The 24,935-nt window shown below is 28.2% G+C and overlaps 1 protein-coding gene across 4 annotated transcripts in view; it reads left to right on the top strand.

Annotated features, from left to right (window-relative positions):
• Window positions 1-508: 508 nt before the first annotated feature.
• LOC143249875 (neurotrimin-like) overlaps window positions 509-24,935 on the top strand; it is a 202,779-nt gene continuing 178,352 nt past the window's right edge. For all 4 annotated transcript variants that reach the window (XM_076500460.1, XM_076500462.1, XM_076500461.1 and 1 more), the window contains exon 1: window positions 509-711. Coding sequence is in view for 1 of the 4 variants with exons in the window: in XM_076500461.1 (XP_076356576.1) it covers window positions 648-711 (64 nt within the window). In the remaining 3 variants the exon portion in view is untranslated. The remainder of the gene's footprint in view (window positions 712-24,935) is intronic.

Below are 24,935 nucleotides of genomic sequence, written 5' to 3' on the forward strand. Positions count from 1 at the left end.
TATATTTTAGTATTACCCTTTTCCAAGTTAAAAAGCAATAACGATTCTTGACACCATAACAATCCAGTGTGTTTCTAAAAATTAGTGAAAACGTTCATCCTACAAGTTAGAGTGATCACTGAGTGAAGTTAGAAATTCTTTAAGGTTTCCATCTAAAGTCCACTGAGGACTTCAAGTGCAGTTAGAGATAATGATTAGAGTTTCATACTGTCTTTCAGTTGTGTTTGAAAGGTTAATAGTTGATGAAAGATGTCAGTTATAAGAAGGATAAACTGCCACATTATAAGAACTTTATGATTTTTGTTAAACTGGATATTCTGTAACTACACTTGTATCTATGGAAATATACACGTGTGTATAAAATGGTGTGAGACATTATACTTTCTTCACGAAGCCCTTGAATACTACGTAGAATCGTAAACAGCGCATGCTCTGGAACATTTCGATCCTTGTACCTCTATAAAAGAGCTGCCTAAGTCTAGTAGAATGTATTTTCTCTCTGCGCTCGGTGCGTCAGCCTCTGAGGACACTGTAAGACGTGATGTTTTTACGGGGTTTTTGGGAAATCATCAGTTGATTGAAGACTAGTTCTTGTGATGTTTTAGATTCTTCTAGTTGATGAAACAATAAACATACAAATACCTGAGATGCCCGTATTAGTGAAGTGTCCTGCCTACTTGGTGTTGTGGTGGGTCTATTCCTCTGTTGTCGGTAAGCAGCAGCTTGGATCTTATTAAAAATAATTGTAACTGAGTAACTTATTCCATCAGTAGAATAACGTGTTGAGTTTAATACCTTTGTACATGGACGGTTTATTTGTTTTTTTCTGAAAAGAAATGTGCACACGTGTGCGCATATTTTAGTGTTTATAAATTACTTCTTATGTCATGCGACTCTGAAAAGCTGCCATTTCCCAATAATATTTTATTCACATAATCAATGAAATATTTATGGAAATCTGTCTTCCTGATTGTTAGAAACTACTTTATTAACTTGTTGTTAAGTGCCATAATTAAAATGTTTAACATTTTAGGATTCCAGCAAATATAAAGTTATTGTATTTGACGTTTCTCAGTCACAGCCATGATATTATTACATTTTAATGGTTTGAGTCATTTAAGAGATTATTTCAATTTTCGTACATATCACTTAACTATGTTGTAGTACACTGTTTACATTATAAATATGTATTATTCCTGCAGCTTCCTTAGTTGATTATGCACGATTGTGATATAAATACAAGCATTAAGATATTAGTAATACTTACTATATTCCAAATGTTTCATTAATTACAAGAAAATATACTTCTAAAAAAGATTTATCGAAGTTGAATGAAAACAGCTATTTAAAATACGATTGATAAGATACTGCCTGATTTGATCGATTGACCACAACGTAATTTAAGCTCGTGTTGATAAATAAAGACACGAGTTCAATCCTGACTTGACATAGAAGAATGCTTCGGATACAAACCCCAGCCATTTACAAAAGACGTGGCTTCCTCATATACGTACCAGTGTTACTTACAAATGACGTAGCTTCCTAAGATACGTATCAGTGTTGTTTACATGTGACGTGGCTTCCTCAGATACATAACTGTTATTTACAATTGATTTTGCTTCCTCAGATACATTAGTGTGTTATTTACAATTAAAGTGGGCTCTTCTGATACATAGAAATGTTATTTACAATTAATGTGACTTGCTCAAATACATAAGTGTGTTATTTACAAATGACGTGGCTTCCTCAGTTGCATATCAGTGTTATTTACAATTGATGTGGCTTCCTCAGATACATAAATGTGTTATTTATAATTGATGTAGTTTCCTAAGATACATAAGTGTGTTATTTACAATTGACGTACCTTCCTCAGATACATAACTGTGTTATTTATAATTGATGCAGCTTCCTCAGATACATAAGTGTGCTATTTAGAATTGAAGTGGCTTCCTCAAATACATAAGTGTGTTATGTAGAATTGGAGTGGCTTCCTCAGTTACATATTAGTGTTATTTACGATTGATGTATCTTCCTCAGTTACATAACTGTGTTATTTTCAAATGACTGGCTTCTTCGTGTCACTTAACCCGCATCTTTTCATCTGAATAGAACTTTTAAATAACTTAGAGGTATGATACGTTGCTATAGATGCGGCAACGTTTCGGTATCAGTGAAATGGAAAGTGACGTCAGTAACATTTCAGCATACCGGCATCGGTTTTTTTTTAAGTTGCTACCGGTAGTTCCTGTTGCTAATAGTTTCTTTAATGTTTGACAGCAGAGATGTCACTATGATGACTGCTTCACAGAACGTGTCCATGTTTTAACACACTTCTCTCGATCCATATAATGTAACGCAAGACATGGTTCTGTACTTAAAGCAATGACACGTATATATTATGGCAGCTGTGGTTGAAAATTATACAACTAGTTTTAATGGTGGGAAACCAGCCATAAAAAGTTCAGAATGTAAGCTGCTTTTATGATACAATATGATTTGTTTGTAAAAATAGTTTATTGTGTTAGTTTAGGTGTTATATAAAGGGATTCAGTTTTTAGCTATTAAAGCCTTACATGGTTTGTCACCTGAGAATAATTTATTACAGTCGTTTTGTTTCCTTACAAAGTAATTTACTGTTTAGCTATTGAAGTCCCACATGGTTTGATATCTGAAAACAGTTTATTGTAGCAGTTTGTTTCCTTATAAAGGATTTATGTTTTAGCTATTGAAGTCCCACATGGTTTGATATCTGAAAACAGTTTATTGTATCAGTTTGTTTCCTTATAAAGGGATTTATGTTTTAGCTATTGAAGTCCCACATGGTTTGATATCTGAAAACAGTTTATTGTATCAGTTTGTTTCCTTATAAAGGGATTTATGTTTTAGCTATTGAAGTCCCACATGGTTTGATATCTGAAAACAGTTTATTGTATCAGTTTGTTTCCTTATAAAGGGATTTACTGTTTAGCTATTGAAGTCCCACATGGTTTGATATCTGAAAACAGTTTATTGTAGCAGTTTGTTTCCTTATAAAGGGATTTATGTTTTAGCTATTGATGTCCCACATGGTTTGATATCTGAAAACAGTTTATTGTAGCAGTTTGTTTCCTTATAAAGGGATTTATGTTTTAGCTATTGAAGTCCCACATGGTTTGATATCTGAAAACAGTTTATTGTAGCAGTTTGTTTCCTTATAAAGGGATTTACTGTTTAGCTATTGAAGTCCCACATGGTTTGATATCTGAAAACAGTTTATTGTATCAGTTTGTTTCCTTATAAAGGGATTTACTGTTTAGCTATTGAAGTCCCACATGGTTTGATATCTGAAAACAGTTTATTGTAGCAGTTTGTTTCCTTATAAAGGGATTTACTGTTTAGCTATTGAAGTCCCACATGGTTTGATATCTGAAAACAGTTTATTGTATCAGTTTGTTTCCTTATAAAGGGATTTACTGTTTAGCTATTGAAGTCCCACATGGTTTGATATCTGAAAACAGTTTATTGTAGCAGTTTGTTTCCTTATAAAGGGATTTATGTTTTAGCTATTGTCCACACATTACACCACTTCTTTGTCTTAGTTTTTGGACGCCCGCTGTTAGTATAGCGGTATATCTACAGATTTACAACGCTATAATTAGGGGTTTGATTCCCCTCTGTTAGCTCAGCAAATAGCCCGATGTGGCTTTGCTATGAGAAAACACACAAACACGCACAGTTTTTGGATTTGTTTCATTCTCACATAATATTGAAATGTATATTTAGATAACAAGGTTCGCTGTTATTTTTGCTCAGATAGTGTGTTACCTATTAGTGATAACATACACTTGTTCTCTACTCTTATAACTGATATTTTGTACTCGTATAAAGCTTTCCTGCTGCTGGGCTAATATGCTTAATGTTGCCACACACAGATAACTTATTTCATAAGACAAATTTACAGCCATAAGTTTGTTTTACAGAAAGTTTCTGCTCTGGGTTTGAGATTAAAAACTTTATCTTCATTTATTTAACGTAATTCTTCAGATAAAAGTGTTTTCTTTCTTCTTTATTATTAAAATCTAAGATTGAAACTTTAGGTGATTCAGTAATATACGAGTGACAGGGCAAGATGTTTTCTTAAAACACATGTATACTTGAACGATAAGCTACTAGACTTGTGATGATAAAATTGGGATTGAATCTTTGCGGTGATCTAAAAACAAATAGTCCCTTTAGCAGTTTACGTTTACAAAAGGAAACAGAAGTGTTGACCTTTTATACCTTTGTGTTCGTTCAAAATTGTTTACTCACTTTTCAACGTCGGTTCTAAAGTTGATACTCATGTTGCAAGACAACTTTCCGAATGTTTTACAGGAGGACTCTGAAACGAATCTTATATTGTACATCGACATGTGTTTTATGCTGCAATTTGATAAAAGCTTAAACATAGAAAAATTACTTTTAACGCTTTCATTAGAAATATATAAAGAAAAACAGATTGTATGTTCTGTGTTACATAAGTAATGTATATCTATTTTTTTCTTGATGTTACATTAACAGTACTAATTAGAAGTTATATATTTGTAAGCATGTTTATATTATGTTTGTAAACATATACATTTGTCATATAGATTATTTTGCATTGTTAATCTATTATACGAATTTATGGCTCGTGAAGTGATAGAAGCTCGTAAGATGCTGTTGGGATTACGGACGAAAATATCGTTAAAGGCTAGGGTTCACAGCTGAAGAAAAAATGCATTCTAATCTTTATAATAAAGAGTAATAGATTTAATTAGCTATACTTCCATCGTACTGATATTTAATTATGGCCTACATCCTTAGGTTTCTTTGAACAGAAGTTAATACTGAGTGCACAGTATATACACTGTATGCCAAATTTGAATATATACATATATTTATTTTCTTACTAAATTTTTAATGTTGACGACACCATGTTCTAAGTAAAACTGAAATAACCTTGTCTTGTTTGTATTTCTCTTACACTTGCACGCTTTATAAGATTGGTTTCAGCGCTTAATTTTACTACACACACACACTCAAGCATACAGCAAAAATATATAACCTTTCCAATATTGTTATGCCTCCAATGTCGAGACTATATACCAAAAAATACAAAAAAATGTCGTATACGTAGCTGTAATCAATCACTACTTCAACCTATCTAAACGTGGGTGTCCAAGGCAGTTTCGAAACTAAAGTTAGTTCCAAACAAATCGAAGTGTCCGATACACAGATCGATATGAACTTTCTGTCTTCCATTTCCTGAGCTTATAGTGATTACTTATATATATATATATTATTATTATCTTTTCAACGCCCTCACACTATCATTTATCAAAACTTTATGTTCGCTTATGACACGTGATCCAGAATTTTCGTTTGTTACGTTTTTCACGGTGTTGGCAACTTAACTTTTTAATGTGATGCCCATTGTTCGTTACTTTCTGAGCCGCAGTAGATTCAGACAATAAAAATACTTACACCTACAGCACGTGGGTGTAAATGACGAACAGTGTACTTCGTAGAATGAGGTTGAATAAAACAAGAATGGACCTGAATTGTTTGTAAACCTCACCCATACAATATACAATCTAATATTGGCTCTTTTATTGATTACAAATACAAATCAACATATGCGAAGCTCTTAAAAGAAGGACCACTGACGTGATGACAATGTTTAAAGAATGTCATCGAAACAGACTCACTGACAAATAATAAAATTGTGGACAAAGTTAAGTGTTATGTGTATTGTTATGTTATACTGATACTCACGTGTCATCAGGATGTTGGAGAATCCCATCAAGTACGATAAACAAGAACCAGAGCAGTAGCATTATGGTTCTCAAGTTGGACAAGTCACTCCTCAAATGAAGATGTTTTACCAATATCAGCTTGCAGAAGAAAATGTCGAGTAACATAACAAAGAGACGGTTTGATTTTCTTGGACATATTGTGAGAAAACGAAGAAATTAAAAGTCTGATTGTAACTAGGATGTCTGAATGAAGAAGAGACCGTGGAAGACAAAGGTTGACTTATGTTACGAGTCTCTCCAAATGCATGAATGTGTCAACATTGGATATGGTATATAGAAAGAGAGAGATTGTTGCCTGGGGTACGTGAATAGCTTTCGCCACTGACCTTTTTGTTCGCGGATTCTAACCTGTTATAAGATGCCTACATTGCATCTGGGATATAATTTGTTGCAGGATTCGTTCTGGGTCTCAATCGTTTATTTTACAATATGATTAGGCACAACAGATGTCTTCATCTTAGAAGTTCTAAATTTCCGGTCTGAATATATCATTATGATATCAATGTATGAAGTTTTGCATCGGAAAAGGTGTTTTTTATAGGCGTCCCATGATATATATTGTAATTTATTTATTTCTCTACATTAGATTAACTTACATAGTGGTGGGTTAGGCTTTAAGCTTTACACGTACTACTATTATCAACGTTACATTAATACTCGAATCTGATGAGATAATTAAAAGTGCACGGGAATAGTATAGTAAAACACCTGTCTAATACATAGAATGTAAAGTAATAATACAGTATAACACCTATCTAATACATAGAATGTAAAGTAAGGATACAGTATAACACCTATCTAATACATAGACTGTAAAGTAAGGATACAGTAAAACACCTGTCTAATACATAGAATGTAAAGTAATAATACAGTATAACACCTATCTAATACATAGAATGTAAAGTAAGGATACAGTATAACACCTATCTAATACATAGACTGTAAAGTAAGGATACAGTAAAACACCTATCTAATACATAGACTGTAAAGTAAGGATACAGTATAACACCTATCTAATACATAGACTGTAAAGTAAGGATACAGTATAACACCTATCTAATACATAGACTGTAAAGTAAGAATACAGTATAACACCTATCTAATACATAGACTGTAAAGTAAGGATACAGTATAACACCTATCTAATACATAGACTGTAAAGTAAGGATACAGTAAAATATCTATCTAATACATAAAATGTAAAGTAAGGATACAGTATAACACCTATCTCATACATAGAATGTAAAGTAAGGATACAGTATAACACCTATCTAATACATAGAATGTAAAGTAAGGATACAGTATAACACATATCTAATACATAGAATGTAAAGTAAGGATACAGTATAACACCTATCTCATACATAGAATGTAAAGTAAGGATACAGTATAACACCTATCTAATACATAGAATGTAAAGTAAGGATACAGTATAACACCTATCTAATACATAGAATGTAAAGTAAGGATACAGTATAACACTTATCTAATACATAAACTGTAAAGTAAGGATACTGCAAAACATCTATCTAATACATAAAATGTAAAGTAAGGATACAGTATAACACCTATCTAATACATAGAATGTAAAGTAAGGATACAGTATAACACCTATCTCATACATAGAATGTAAAGTAAGGATACAGTATAACACCTATCTAATACATAGAATGTAAAGTAAGGATACAGTATAACACCTATCTAATACATAGAATGTAAAGTAAGGATACAGTATAACACTTATCTAATACATAACCTGTAAAGTAAGGATACAGCAAAACATCTACCTAATACATAGAATGTGAAGTAAGGATACAGTATAACACCTATCTAATACATAGAATGTAAAGTAAGGATACAGTATAACACCTATCTAATACATAGAATGTAAAGTAAGGATACAGTATAACACCTAACTAATACATAGAATGTAAAGTAAGAATACAGTATAACACCTATCTAATACATAGAATGTAAAGTAAGGATACAGTATAACACCTATCTAATACATAGACTGTAAAGTAAGGATACAGTATAAAACCTATCTAATACATAGAACGTAAACACATAACACTGACTCACTCTATATATACATAGTACATTAATTTCATTTCGCTCATTAGATTTCTTTACTTTTAAGCAAATGGTGATTTATATAATATCAGTATTCCAGTGTCTATTCAGAGAAGGATTGATGTAATTAAAATAGCATGTTTCCCCTTTATGATGTGTAGAAATTTATCATTAATACTTCCAACACACACATGTATATTTATATAACTTTTATTTAAGTTATTTTGTTTATTTTTATAACTAGCGAAATGGAACAATGGGATATTAGAATCTAATTACTTATGTTACTACACTTGTGCTCTTATGTGCTATCCTCGTTCTATTGGTTTCAAACACACTTGTCCATCATTCTTATGGAACCTGTCTCTTGTGGAGTGACATATGTGGTGGGCGTTAAGACCTGACCTGTATGTCACCTCTGGAAACCCTATGTCTTCCCGGTTCGTTGAACGATCAGTTACACTACGAAGTAAGATCACGAGTATTAATATAATGTTTATAAAAAGCTTAACAGTAGTGTTATTATTCGGGTTTTAACATTCATTTCAATCACACTGCTTCCGAGAGTGCAATATTTGTAAACTACAGGCATAAGTACATTTAAATGGAATCGCTGTTGCCAGAATTTTAGTTTCTTAGCTTACAGGTGTTCATTGTGCACTTTGTGTTTTCTTGAAACTAGAGAAGCGTGAAATTCGAAAAAGAACAAACGCCACCTAGAACAAATGTAGGAACTTACCAACAGAAAGAGTAAAATTAATATTAAGACTAAATTTCATTAAACTAAATTAAAAAAACATCGAATATCTAAACTAAAGCTATAATTCCAACATAGTTATAGTAAAAGTATAAAAACAATATTACAACAGTGAACATCTAAAGTCGATTTAGCTTAACAGTGCAATAAATTATAACCTTTCAGAAGAAAAAAACGACTAAGTTTGACACTGAAGTAAATAGTGTGATATCATTCAAAATCTAGAGATTGTACAAAGTTTGACACTGAAGTAAATAGTGTGTATCATTGAAAATCTAGAGATTGTACTAAGTTTGACACTGAAGTAAATGGTGTGATACCATTGAAAATCTAGAGATTTTACTAAATTTGACACTGAAGTAAATGGTGTGATATCATTGAAAATCTAGAGATTTTACTAAATTTGACACTGAAGTAAATGGTATGATACCATTGAAAAACTTGAGATTTTACGAAATTTGACACTGAAGTAAATAATGTGATATCATTGAAAATCTAGAGATTTTACTAAATTTGACACTGAAGTAAATAGTGTGATATCATTCAAAATCAAGAAAATTTACTAAATTTCACATTGAAGTAGAGAGTGTGATATCATTGAAAATCTAGATATTTTACTAAATTTGACATTGAAGTAAATAGTGTGATATCATTGAAAATCTAGAGATTTTACTAAATTTGACACTGAAGTAAATAGTGTGATATCATTGAAAATCTAGAGATTTTACTAAATTTGACACTGAAGTAAATAGTGTGATATCATTGAAAATCTAGAGATTTTACTAAATTTGACACTGAAGTAAATAGTGTGATATCATTGAAAATCTAGAGATTTTACTAAATTTGACACTGAAGTAAATAGTGTGATATCATTGAAAATCTAGAGATTTTACTAAATTTGACACTGAAGTAAATAGTGTGATATCATTGAAAATCTAGAGATTTTACTAAATTTGACACTGAAGTAAATAGTGTGATATCATTGAAAATCTAGAGATTTTACTAAATTTGACACTGAAGTAAATAGTGTGATATCATTGAAAATCTAGAGATTTTACTAAATTTGACACTGAAGTAAATACTGCGATGTCATTGAAAATCTAGAGATTGTACTAAATTTGACACTGAAGTAAATAATGTGATATCATTGAAAATCTAGAGATTTTACTAAATTTGACACTGAAGTAAATAGTGTGATATCATTGAAAATCTAGAGATTTTACTAAATTTGACACTGAAAAAAATAATGTGATATCATTGAAAATCTAGAGATTGTACTAAATTTGACACTGAAGTAAATAATGTGATATCATTGAAAATCTAGAGATTTTACTAAATTTGACACTGAAGTAATAGTGTGATATCATTGAAAATCTAGAGGCTTTACTAAATTTGACACTGACAAAAATAATGTGATATCATTGAAAATCTAGAGATTGTACTAAATTTGACACATAAGTAAATAGTGTGATATCATTCAAAATCTAGAGATTTACTAAATTTGACACTGAAGTAAATAGTGTGATATCATTGAAAATCTAGAGATTTTACTAAATTTGACACTGAAGTAAATAGTGTGATATCATTGAAAATCTAGAGATTTTACTAAATTTGACACTGAAGTAAATTGTGTGATATCATTGAAAATCTAGAGATTTTACTCAATGTGACACTGAAGTAAATAATGTTATGTTATTACAAACCTACAGATTGTTCTAAATTTGACACTGAAGTAAATAGTGTGATATCATTGAAAATCTAGATATTTTACTAAATTTGACACTGAAGTAAATAGTGTGATATAATTGAAAATCTAGAGATTGTACTAAATTTGACATTGAAGTAAATAATGTGATATCATTGAAAATCTAGAGATTTTACTAAATTTGACACTGAAGTAATAGTGTGATATCATTGAAAATCTAGAGGCTTTACTAAATTTGACACTGAAAAAAATAATGTGATATCATTGAAAATCTAGAGATTGTACTAAATTTGACACTGAAGTAAATAATGTGATATCATTGAAAATCAAGAAAATTTACTAAATTTGACACTGAAGTAAATAGTGTGATATCATTGAAAATCTAGATATTTTACTAAATTTGACACTGAAGTAAATAGTGTGATATCATTGAAAATCTAGAGATTGTACTAAATTTGACACTGAAGTAAATAGTGTGATATCATTGAAAATCTAGAGATTTTACTAAATTTGACACTAAGGTAAATAATGTGATATCATTGAAAATGTAGAGATTGTACAAAATTTGACACTGAAGTAAATAATGTTATGTCATTACAAACCTACAGATTGTACTAAATTTGACACTGAAATTGTGTTCCATCGGTAAAAACCAAGAGATTCTACTAAATTTGACACTGAAGTAAATAGTGTGATATCATTGAAAATCTGGAGATTTTACTAAATTTGGCACTGAAGTAAATGGTGTGATATCATTGAAAATCTAGAGATTGTACTAAATTTGACACTGAAGTAAATAGTGTGATATAATTGAAAATCTAGAGATTTTACTAAATTTGACACTGAGGTAAATTGTGTGATATCATTGAAAATCTAGAGATTTTACTCAATGTGACACTGAAGTAAATAATGTTATGTTATTACAAACCTACAGATTGTACTAAATTTGACACTGAAATTGTGTTCCATCGGTAAAAACCAAGAGATTCTACTAAATTTGACACTGAAGTAAATAGTGTGATATCATTGAAAATCTGGAGATTTTACTAAATTTGACACTGAGATTTTACTAAATTTGACACTGAAGTAAATAGTGTGATATCATTGAAAATCTAGAGATTTTACTAAATTTGACACTGAAGTAAATAGTGTGATATCATTGAAAATCTAGAGATTTTACTAAATTTGACACTGAAGTAAATAGTGTGATATCATTGAAAATCTAGAGATTTTACTAAATTTGACACTGAAGTAAATAGTGTGATATCATTGAAAATCTAGAGATTGTACTAAATTTGACACTGAAATAAATAGTGTGATATCATTGAAAATCTAGAGACTTTACTAAATTTGACACTGAAGTAAATAGTGTGATATCATTGAAAATCTAGAGATTTTACTAAATTTGACACTGAAGTAAATAGTGTGATATCATTGAAAATCTAGAGATTTTACTAAATTTGACACTGAAGTAAATAGTGTGATATCATTGAAAATCTAGAGATTTTACTAAATTTGACACTGAAGTAAATAATGTGATATCATTGAAAATCTAGAGATTGTACTAAATTTGACACTGAAGTAAATAGTGTGATATCATTGAAAATCTAGAGATTTTACTAAATTTGACACTGAAGTAAATAGTGTGATATAATTGAAAATCTAGAGATTGTACTAAATTTGACATTGAAGTAAATAATGTGATATCATTGAAAATCTAGAGATTTTACTAAATTTGACACTGAAGTAATAGTGTGATATCATTGAAAATCTAGAGGCTTTACTAAATTTGACACTGAAAAAAATAATGTGATATCATTGAAAATCTAGAGATTGTACTAAATTTGACATTGAAGTAAATAATGTGATATCATTGAAAATCTAGAGATTTTACTAAATTTGACACTGAAGTAATAGTGTGATATCATTGAAAATCTAGAGATTTTACTAAATTTGACACTGAAGTAAATAGTGTGATATCATTGAAAATCTAGAGATTTTACTAAATTTGACACTGAAATAAATAGTGTGATATCATTGAAAATCTAGAGACTTTACTAAATTTGACACTAAAGTAAATAGTGTGATATCATTGAAAATCTAGAGATTTTACTAAATTTGACACTGAAGTAAATAGTGTGATATCATTGAAAATCTAGAGATTGTACTAAATTTGACACTGAAGTAAATAGTGTGATATAATTGAAAATCTAGAGATTTTACTAAATTTGACACTGAGGTAAATTGTGTGATATCATTGAAAATCTAGAGATTTTACTCAATGTGACACTGAAGTAAATAATGTTATGTTATTACAAACCTACAGATTGTACTAAATTTGACACTGAAATTGTGTTCCATCGGTAAAAACCAAGAGATTCTACTAAATTTGACACTGAAGTAAATAGTGTGATATCATTGAAAATCTAGAGATTTTACTAAATTTGACACTGAAGTAAATAGTGTGATATCATTGAAAATCTAGAGATTTTACTAAATTTGACACTGAAGTAAATAGTGTGATATAATTGAAAATCTAGAGATTTTACTAAATTTGACACTGAGGTAAATTGTGTGATATCATTGAAAATCTAGAGATTTTACTCAATGTGACACTGAAGTAAATAGTGTGATATCATTGAAAATCTAGAGATTGTACTAAATTTGACACTGAAGTAAATAATGTGATATAATTTAAAATCTAAAGATTGTACTAAATTTGACATTGAAGTAAATAATGTGATATCATTGAAAATCTAGAGATTTTACTAAATTTGACACTGAAGTAATAGTGTGATATCATTGAAAATCTAGAGGCTTTACTAAATTTGACACTGAAAAAAATAATGTGATATCATTGAAAATCTAGAGATTGTACTAAATTTGACACTGAAGTAAATAATGTGATATCATTGAAAATCTAGAGATTTTACTAAATTTGACACTGAAGTAATAGTGTGATATCATTGAAAATCTAGAGATTTTACTAAATTTGACACTGAAGTAAATAATGTGATATCATTGAAAATCTAGAGATTGTACTAAATTTGACACATAAGTAAATAGTGTGATATCATTCAAAATCAAGAAAATTTACTAAATTTGACACTGAAGTAAATAGTGTGATATCATTGAAAATCTAGAGATTTTACTAAATTTGACACTGAAGTAAATAGTGTGATATCATTGAAAATCTACTAAATTTGACACTGAAGTTAGTATATCTAAAATTTTGTACTAAATTTGACACTGAAGTAAATAGTGTGATATCATTGAAAATCTAGAGATTTTACTAAATTTGACACTGAAGTAAATAGTGTGATATAATTGAAAATCTAGAGATTTTACTAAATTTGACACTGAAGTAAATAGTGTGATATCATTGAAAATCTAGAGATTTTACTAAATTTGACACTGAAGTAAATAATGTGATGTCATTAAAAAGAGATTTTACAGATTGTACTAAATTTGACACTGAAATTAGAAATTTGACACTGAAATTGTGGTATTCTACTAAATTTGACACTGAAGTAAATAGTGTGATATCATTGAAAATCTAGAGATTTTACTAAATTTGACACTGAAGTAAATAGTGTGATATCATTGAAAATCTAGAGATTGTACTAAATTTGACACTGAAGTAAATAGTGTGATATAATTGAAAATCTAGAGATTTTACTAAATTTGACACTGAAGTAAATTTGTGATATCATTGAAAATCTAGAGATTTTACTCAATGTGACACTGAAGTAAATAATGTTATGTTATTACAAACCTACAGATTGTTCTAAATTTGACACTGAAGTAAATAGTGTGATATCATTGAAAATCTAGAGATTTTACTAAATTTGACACTGAAGTAAATAATGTGATATCATTGAAAATCTAGAGATTTTACTCAATTTGACACTGAAGTAAATAATGTTATGTTATTACAAACCTAAGATTGTACTAAATTTGACACTGAAATTGTGTTCCATCGGTAAAACCAAGAGATTCTACTAAATTTGACACTGAAGTAAATAGTGTGATATCATTAAAAATCTGGAGATTTTACTAAATTTGGCACTGAAGTAAATGGTGTGATATCATTGAAAATCTAGAGATTGTACTAAATTTGACACTGAAGTAAATAGTGTGATATCATTGAAAATCTAGAGATTTTACTAAATTTGACACTGAAGTAAATAGTGTGATATCATTGAAAATCTAGAGATTTTACTAAATTTGACACTGAAGTAAATAGTGTGATATCATTGAAAATCTAGAGATTTTACTAAATTTGACACTGAAGTAAATACACTGAGGTGTGATATCATTGAAAATCTAGAGATTTTACTAAATTTGACACTGAAATAAATAGTGTGATATCATTGAAAATCTAGAGATTTTACTAAATTTGACACTGAAGTAAATAGTGTGATATCATTGAAAATCTAGAGATTGTACTAAATTTGACACTGAAGTAAATAGTGTGATATCATTGAAAATCTAGAGATTTTACTAAATTTGACACTGAAGTAAATAGTGTGATATCATTGAAAATCTAGAGATTTTACTAAATTTGACACTGAAGTAAATAGTGTGATATCATTGAAAATCTAGAGATTTTACTAAATTTGACACTGAAGTAAATAGTGTGATATCATTGAAAATCTAGAGATTTTACTAAATTTGACACTGAAGTAAATAATGTGATATCATTGAAAATCTAGAGATTTTACTAAATTTGACACTGAAGTAAATAGTGTGATATCATTGAAAATCTAGAGATTTTACTAAATTTGACACTGAAGTAAATAGTGTGATATAATTGAAAATCTAGAGATTGTACTAAATTTGACATTGAAGTAAATAATGTGATATCATTGAAAATCTAGAGATTTTACTAAATTTGACACTGAAGTAATAGTGTGATATCATTGAAAATCTAGAGGCTTTACTAAATTTGACACTGAAAAAAATAATGTGATATCATTGAAAATCTAGAGATTGTACTAAATTTGACATTGAAGTAAATAATGTGATATCATTGAAAATCAAGAAAATTTACTAAATTTGACACTGAAGTAAATAGTGTGATATCATTGAAAATCTAGAGATTTTACTAAATTTGACACTGAAGTAAATAGTGTGATATCATTGAAAATCTAGAGATTGTACTAAATTTGACACTGAAATAAATAGTGTGATATCATTGAAAATCTAGAGACTTTACTAAATTTGACACTAAGGTAAATAATGTGATATCATTGAAAATGTAGAGATTGTACTAAATTTGACACTGAAGTAAATAATGTTATGTTATTACAAACCTACAGATTGTACTAAATTTGACACTGAAATTGTGTTCCATCGGTAAAAACCAAGAGATTCTACTAAATTTGACACTGAAGTAAATAGTGTGATATCATTGAAAATCTGGAGATTTTACTAAATTTGGCACTGAAGTAAATGGTGTGATATCATTGAAAATCTAGAGATTGTACTAAATTTGACACTGAAGTAAATAGTGTGATATAATTGAAAATCTAGAGATTTTACTAAATTTGACACTGAGGTAAATTGTGTGATATCATTGAAAATCTAGAGATTTTACTCAATGTGACACTGAAGTAAATAATGTTATGTTATTACAAACCTACAGATTGTACTAAATTTGACACTGAAATTGTGTTCCATCGGTAAAAACCAAGAGATTCTACTAAATTTGACACTGAAGTAAATAGTGTGATATAATTGAAAATCTAGAGATTTTACTAAATTTGACACTGAAGTAAATAGTGTGATATCATTGAAAATCTAGAGATTTTACTAAATTTGACACTGAAGTAAATAGTGTGATATAATTGAAAATCTAGAGATTTTACTAAATTTGACACTGAGGTAAATTGTGTGATATCATTGAAAATCTAGAGATTTTACTAAATTTGACACTGAAGTAAATAATGTGATATCATTGAAAATCTAGAGATTGTACTAAATTTGACACTGAAGTAAATAGTGTGATATCATTGAAAATCTAGAGATTTTACTAAATTTGACACTGAAGTAAATAGTGTGATATCATTGAAAATCTAGAGATTTTACTAAATTTGACACTGAAGTAAATAATGTGATATTATTGAAAATCTAGAGATTGTACTAAATTTGACACTGAAGAAATAATGTGATATCATTGAAAATCTAGAGATTCTACTAAATTTGACACTGAAGTAAATAGTGTGATATCATTGAAAATCTGGAGATTTTACTAAATTTGGCACTGAAGTAAATGGTGTGATATCATTGAAAATCTAGAGATTGTACTAAATTTGACACTGAAGTAAATAGTGTGATATCATTGAAAATCTAGAGATTTTACTAAATTTGACACTGAAGTAAATAGTGTGATATCATTGAAAATCTAGAGATTTTACTAAATTTGACACTGAAGTAAATAGTGTGATATCATTGAAAATCTAGAGATTTTACTAAATTTGACACTGAAGTAAATAGTGTGATATCATTGAAAATCTAGAGATTTTACTCAATGTGACACTGAAGTAAATAATGTTATGTTATTACAAACCTACAGATTGTTCTAAATTTGACACTGAAGTAAATAGTGTGATATCATTGAAAATCTAGAGATTTTACTAAATTTGACACTGAAGTAAATAGTGTGATATCATTGAAAATCTGGAGATTTTACTAAATTTGACACTGAAGTAAATAGTGTGATATCATTGAAAATCTAGAGATTTTACTAAATTTGACACTGAAGTAAATAGTGTGATATCATTGAAAATCTAGAGATTTTACTAAATTTGACACTGAGGTAAATAATGTGATATCATTGAAAATCTAGAGATTTTACTCAATTTGACACTGAAGTAAATAATGTTATGTTATTACAAACCTACAGATTGTACTAAATTTGACACTGAAATTGTGTTCCATCGGTAAAAACCAAGAGATTCTACTAAATTTGACACTGAAGTAAATAGTGTGATATCATTGAAAATCTGGAGATTTTACTAAATTTGACACTGAAGTAAATAGTGTGATATCATTGAAAATCTAGAGATTTTACTAAATTTGACACTGAAGTAAATAGTGTGATATAATTGAAAATCTAGAGATTTTACTAAATTTGACACTGAGGTAAATTGTGTGATATCATTGAAAATCTAGAGATTTTACTCAATGTGACACTGAAGTAAATAATGTTATGTTATTACAAACCTACAGATTGTACTAAATTTGACACTGAAATTGTGTTCCATCGGTAAAAACCAAGAGATTCTACTAAATTTGACACTGAAGTAAATAGTGTGATATCATTGAAAATCTGGAGATTTTACTAAATTTGACACTGAAGTAAATAGTGTGATATCATTGAAAATCTAGAGATTTTACTAAATTTGACACTGAAGTAAATAGTGTGATATAATTGAAAATCTAGAGATTTTACTAAATTTGACACTGAGGTAAATTGTGTGATATCATTGAAAATCTAGAGATTTTACTCAATGTGACACTGAAGTAAATGGTGTGATATCATTGAAAATCTAGAGATTGTACTAAATTTGACACTGAAGTAAATAATGTGATATAATTTAAAATCTAAAGATTGTACTAAATTTGACATTGAAGTAAATAATGTGATATCATTGAAAATCTAGAGATTTTACTAAATTTGACACTGAAGTAATAGTGTGATATCATTGAAAATCTAGAGGCTTTACTAAATTTGACACTGAAAAAAATAATGTGATATCATTGAAAATCTAGAGATTGTACTAAATTTGACACTGAAGTAAATAATGTGATATCATTGAAAATCTAGAGATTTTACTAAATTTGACACTGAAGTAATAGTGTGATATCATTGAAAATCTAGAGATTTTACTAAATTTGACACTGAAGTAAATAATGTGATATCATTGAAAATCTAGAGATTGTACTAAATTTGACACATAAGTAAATAGTGTGATATCATTCAAAATCAAGAAAATTTACTAAATTTGACACTGAAGTAAATAGTGTGATATCATTGAAAATCTAGAGATTGTACTAAATTTGACACTGAAGTAAATAGTGTGATATCATTGAAAATCTAGAGATTGTTTTACTAAATTTGACACTGAAGTAAATAGTGTGATATAATTGAAAATCTAGAGATTTTACTAAATTTGACACTGAAGTAAATAGTGTGATATCATTGAAAATCTAGAGATTTTACTAAATTTGACACTGAAGTAAATAATGTGATATCATTGAAAATCTAGAGATTGTACTAAATTTGACACTGAAATTTGTTCCATCAAAAATCAAGAGATTCTACTAAATTTGACACTGAAGTAAATAGTGTGATATCATTGAAAATCTAGAGATTTTACTAAATTTGACACTGAAGTAAATAATGTGATATCATTGAAAATCTAGAGATTGTACTAAATTTGACACTGAAGTAAATAGTGTGATATCATTGAAAATCTAGAGATTTTACTAAATTTGACACTGAAGTAAATAGTGTGATATCATTGAAAATCTAGAGATTTTACTAAATTTGACACTGAAGTAAATAATGTGATATCATTGAAAATCTAGAGATTGTACTAAATTTGACACTGAAGTAAATAGTGTGATATCATTGAAAATCTAGAGATTTTACTAAATTTGACACTGAAGTAAATAGTGTGATATCATTGAAAATCTAGAGATTTTACTAAATTTGACACTGAAGTAAATAATGTGATATCATTGAAAATCTAGAGATTGTACTAAATTTGACACTGAAAATAATGTGATATCATTGAAAATCTAGAGATTCTACTAAATTTGACACTGAAGTAAATAGTGTGATATCATTGAAAATCTAGAGATTTTACTAAATTTGACACTGAAGTAAATAGTGTGATATCATTGAAAATCTAGAGATTTTACTAAATTTGACACTGAAGTAAATAGTGTGATATCATTGAAAATCTAGAGATTTTACTAAATTTGACACTGAAGTAAATGGTGTGATATAATTGAAAATCTAGAGATTTTACTAAATTTGACACTGAGGTAAATTGTGTGATATCATTGAAAATCTAGAGATTTTACTCAATGTGACACTGAAGTAAATAATGTTATGTTATTACAAACCTACAGATTGTACTAAATTTGACACTGAAATTTTGTTCCATCGGTAAAAACCAAGAGATTCTACTAAATTTGACACTGAAGTAAATAGTGTGATATCATTGAAAATCTAGAGATTTTACTAAATTTGACACTGAAGTAAATAGTGTGATATCATTGAAAATCTAGAGATTTTACTAAATTTGACACTGAAGTAAATAGTGTGATATCATTGAAAATCTAGAGATTTTACTAAATTTGACACTGAAGTAAATAGTGTGATATCATTGAAAATCTAGAGATTTTACTCAATGTGACACTGAAGTAAATAATGTTATGTTATTGAAAATCTAGAGATTGTACTAAATTTGACACTGAAGTAAATAGTGTGATATCATTGAAAATCTAGAGATTGTACTAAATTTGACACTGAAGTAAATAGTGTGAAATGAAGTAAATAGTGATATCATTGAAAATCTAGAGATTTTACTAAATTTGACACTGAAGTAAATAGTGTGATATCATTGAAAATCTAGAGATTTTACTAAATTTGACACTGAAGTAAATAGTGTGATATCATTGAAAATCTAGAGATTTTACTAAATGTGACACTGAAGTAAATAATGTGATATCATTGAAAATCTGGAGATTTTACTAAATTTGACACTGAAGTAATAGTGTGATATCATTGAAAATCTAGAGGCTTTACTAAATTTGACACTGACAAAAATAATGTGATATCATTGAAAATCTAGAGATTGTACTAAATTTGACACATAAGTAAATAGTGTGATATCATTGAAAATCTAGATATTTTGCTAAATTTGACACTGAAGTAAATAGTGTGATATCATTGAAAATCTGGAGATTTTACTAAATTTGACACTGAAGTAAATGGTGTGATATCATTGAAAATCTAGAGATTGTACTAAATTTGACACTGAAGTAAATAGTGTGATATCATTGAAAATCTAGAGATTTTACTAAATTTGACACTGAAGGTAAATAGTGTGATATCATTGAAAATCTAGAGATTTTACTAAATTTGACACTGAAGTAAATAATGTTATATTATTACAAACCTACAGATTGTACTAAATTTGACACTGAAATTGTGTTCCATCGGTAAAAACCAAGAGATTCTACTAAATTTGACACTGAAGTAAATAGTGTGATATCATTGAAAATCTGGAGATTTAACTAAATTTGGCACTGAAGTAAATGGTGTGATATCATTGAAAATCTAGAGATTTTACTAAATTTGACACTGAAGTAAATGGTGTGATATAATTGAAAATCTAGAGATTTTACTAAATTTGACACTGAGGTAAATTGTGTGATATCATTGAAAATCTAGAGATTTTACTCAATGTGACACTGAAGTAAATAATGTTATGTTATTACAAACCTACAGATTGTACTAAATTTGACACTGAAATTGTGTTCCATCGGTAAAAACCAAGAGATTCTACTAAATTTGACACTGAAGTAAATAGTGTGATATCATTGAAAATCTAGAGATTTTACTAAATTTGACACTGAAGTAAATAGTGTGATATCATTGAAAATCTAGAGATTTTACTAAATTTGACACTGAAGTAAATAGTGTGATATCATTGAAAATCTAGAGATTTTACTAAATTTGACACTGAAGTAAATAGTGTGATATCATTGAAAATCTAGAGATTTTACTAAATTTGACACTGAAGTAAATAGTGTGATATCATTGAAAATCTAGAGATTGTACTAAATTTGACACTGAAGTAAATAGTGTGATATCATTGAAAATCTAGAGATTTTACTAAATTTGACACTGAAGTAAATAGTGTGATATCATTGAAAATCTAGAGATTTTACTAAATTTGACACTGAGGTAAATAATGTGATATCATTGAAAATCTAGAGATTGTACTAAATTTGACACTGAAGTAAATAGTGTGATATCATTGAAAATCTAGAGATTTTACTAAATTTGACACTGAAGTAAATAGTGTGATATCATTGAAAATCTAGAGATTTTACTAAATTTGACACTGAAGTAAATAGTGTGATATCATTGAAAATCTAGAGATTGTACTAAATTTGACACTGAAGTAAATAATGTGATATCATTGAAAATCTAGAGATTTTACTAAATTTGACACTGAAGTAAATAGTGTGATATCATTGAAAATCTAGAGATTTTACTAAATTTGACACTGAAGTAAATAATGTGATATCATTGAAAATCTAGAGATTGTACTAAATTTGACACTGAAGTAAATAGTGTGATATAATTGAAAATCTAGAGTTTTTATAAATTTGACACTGAAGTAAATAGTGTGATATCATTGAAAATCTAGAGATTTTACTAAATTTGACACTGAAGTAAATAGTGTGATATCATTGAAAATCTAGAGATTTTACTAAATTTGACACTGAAGTAAATAGTGTGATATCATTGAAAATCTAGAGATTTTACTAAATTTGACACTGAGGTAAATAATGTGATATCATTGAAAATCTAGAGATTTTACTAAATTTGACATTGAAGTAAATAATGTTATGTTATTACAAACCTACAGATTGTACTAAATTTGACACTGAAATTGTGTTCCATCGGTAAAAACCAAGAGATTCTACTAAATTTGACACTGAAGTAAATAGTGTGATATCATTGAAAATCTAGAGATTTTACTAAATTTGACACTGAAGTAAATAGTGTGATATCATTGAAAATCTAGAGATTTTACTAAATTTGACACTGAAGTAAATAGTGTGATATAATTGAAAATCTAGAGATTTTACTAAATTTGACACTGAGGTAAATTGTGTGATATCATTGAAAATCTAGAGATTTTACTCAATGTGACACTGAAGTAAATAATGTTATGTTATTACAAACCTACAGATTGTACTAAATTTGACACTGAAATTGTGTTCCATCGGTAAAAACCAAGAGATTCTACTAAATTTGACACTGAAGTAAATAGTGTGATATCATTGAAAATCTAGAGATTTTACTAAATTTGACACTGAAGTAAATAGTGTGATATCATTGAAAATCTAGAGATTTTACTAAATTTGACACTGAAGTAAATAGTGTGATATCATTGAAAATCTAGAGATTTTACTAAATTTGACACTGAAGTAAATAGTGTGATATCATTGAAAATCTAGAGATTTTACTAAATTTGACACTGAAGTAAATAGTGTGATATCATTGAAAATCTAGAGATTGTACTAAATTTGACACTGAAGTAAATAGTGTGATATCATTGAAAATCTAGAGATTTTACTAAATTTGACACTGAAGTAAATAGTGTGATATCATTGAAAATCTAGAGATTTTACTAAATTTGACACTGAAGTAAATAATGTGATATCATTGAAAATCTAGAGATTGTACTAAATTTGACACTGAAATAAATAGTGTGATATCATTGAAAATCTAGAGATTTACTAAATTTGACACTGAAGTAAATAGTGTGATATCATTGAAAATCTAGAGATTTTACTAAATTTGACACTGAAGTAAATAGTGTGATATCATTGAAAATCTAGAGATTGTACTAAATTTGACACTGAAGTAAATAGTGTGATATCATTGAAAATCTAGAGATTTTACTAAATTTGACACTGAAGTAAATAGTGTGATATCATTGAAAATCTAGAGATTTTACTAAATTTGACACTGAAGTAAATAGTGTGATATCATTGAAAATCTAGAGATTTTACTAAATTTGACACTGAAGTAAATAGTGTGATATCATTGAAAATCTAGAGATTTTACTAAATTTGACACTGAAGTAAATAGTGTGATATCATTGAAAATCTAGAGATTTTACTAAATTTGACACTGAAGTAAATAATGTGATATAATTTAAAATCTAAAGATTGTACTAAATTTGACATTGAAGTAAATAATGTGATATCATTGAAAATCTAGAGATTTTACTAAATTTGACACTGAAGTAATAGTGTGATATCATTGAAAATCTAGAGGTTTTACAAAATTTGACACTGACAAAAATAATGTGATATCATTGAAAATCTAGAGATTGTACTAAATTTGACACATAAGTAAATAGTGTGATATCATTGAAAATCTAGAGATTTTACTAAATTTGACACTGAAGTAAATATGTGATATCATTGAAAATCTAGAGATTTTACTAAATTTGACACTGAAGTAAATAGTGTGATATCATTGAAAATCTAGAGATTTTACTAAATTTGACACTGAAGTAAATAGTGTGATATCATTGAAAATCTAGAGATTTTACTAAATTTGACACTGAAGTAAATAGTGTGATATCATTGAAAATGTAGAGATTGTACTAAATTTGACACTGAAGTAAATAGTGTGATATAATTGAAAATCTAGAGATTTTACTAAATTTGACACTGAGGTAAATTGTGTGATATCATTGAAAATCTAGAGATTTTACTCAATGTGACACTGAAGTAAATAATGTTATGTTATTACAAACCTACAGATTGTACTAAATTTGACACTGAAATTGTGTTCCATCGGTAAAAACCAAGAGATTCTACTAAATTTGACACTGAAGTAAATAGTGTGATATCATTGAAAATCTGGAGATTTTACTAAATTTGACACTGAAGTAAATAGTGTGATATCATTGAAAATCTAGAGATTTTACTAAATTTGACACTGAAGTAAATGATGTGATATAATTGAAAATCTAGAGATTTTACTAAATTTGACACTGAGGTAAATTGTGTGATATCATTGAAAATCTAGAGATTTTACTCAATGTGACACTGAAGTAAATAATGTTATGTTATTACAAACCTACAGATTGTACTAAATTTGACACTGAAATTGTGTTCCATCGGTAAAAACCAAGAGATTCTACTAAATTTGACACTGAAGTAAATAGTGTGATATCATTGAAAATCTGGAGATTTTACTAAATTTGACACTGAAGTAAATAGTGTGAAAATTTGACACTGAAGTAAATAATGTGATATCATTGAAAATCTAGAGATTTTACTAAATTTGACACTGAAGTAAATAGTGTGATATCATTGAAAATCTAGAGATTTTACTAAATTTGACACTGAAGTAAATAGTGTGATATCATTGAAAATCTAGAGATTTTACTAAATTTGACACTGAAGTAAATAGTGTGATATCATTGAAAATCTAGAGATTGTACTAAATTTGACACTGAAGTAAATAATGTGATATCATTGAAAATCTAGAGATTTTACTAAATTTGACACTGAAGTAAATAGTGTGATATCATTGAAAATCTAGAGATTTTACTAAATTTGACACTGAAGTAAATAGTGTGATATCATTGAAAATCTAGAGATTTTACTAAATTTGACACTGAAGTAAATAGTGTGATATCATTGAAAATCTAGAGATTTTACTAAATTTGACACTGAAGTAAATAGTGTGATATCATTGAAAATCTAGAGATTTTACTAAATTTGACACTGAAGTAAATAATGTGAT

This window comes from Tachypleus tridentatus, chromosome 4, assembly GCF_004210375.1.
Source record: "Tachypleus tridentatus isolate NWPU-2018 chromosome 4, ASM421037v1, whole genome shotgun sequence".
NCBI classification, from domain to species: Eukaryota; Metazoa; Arthropoda; class Merostomata; order Xiphosura; family Limulidae; genus Tachypleus; species Tachypleus tridentatus.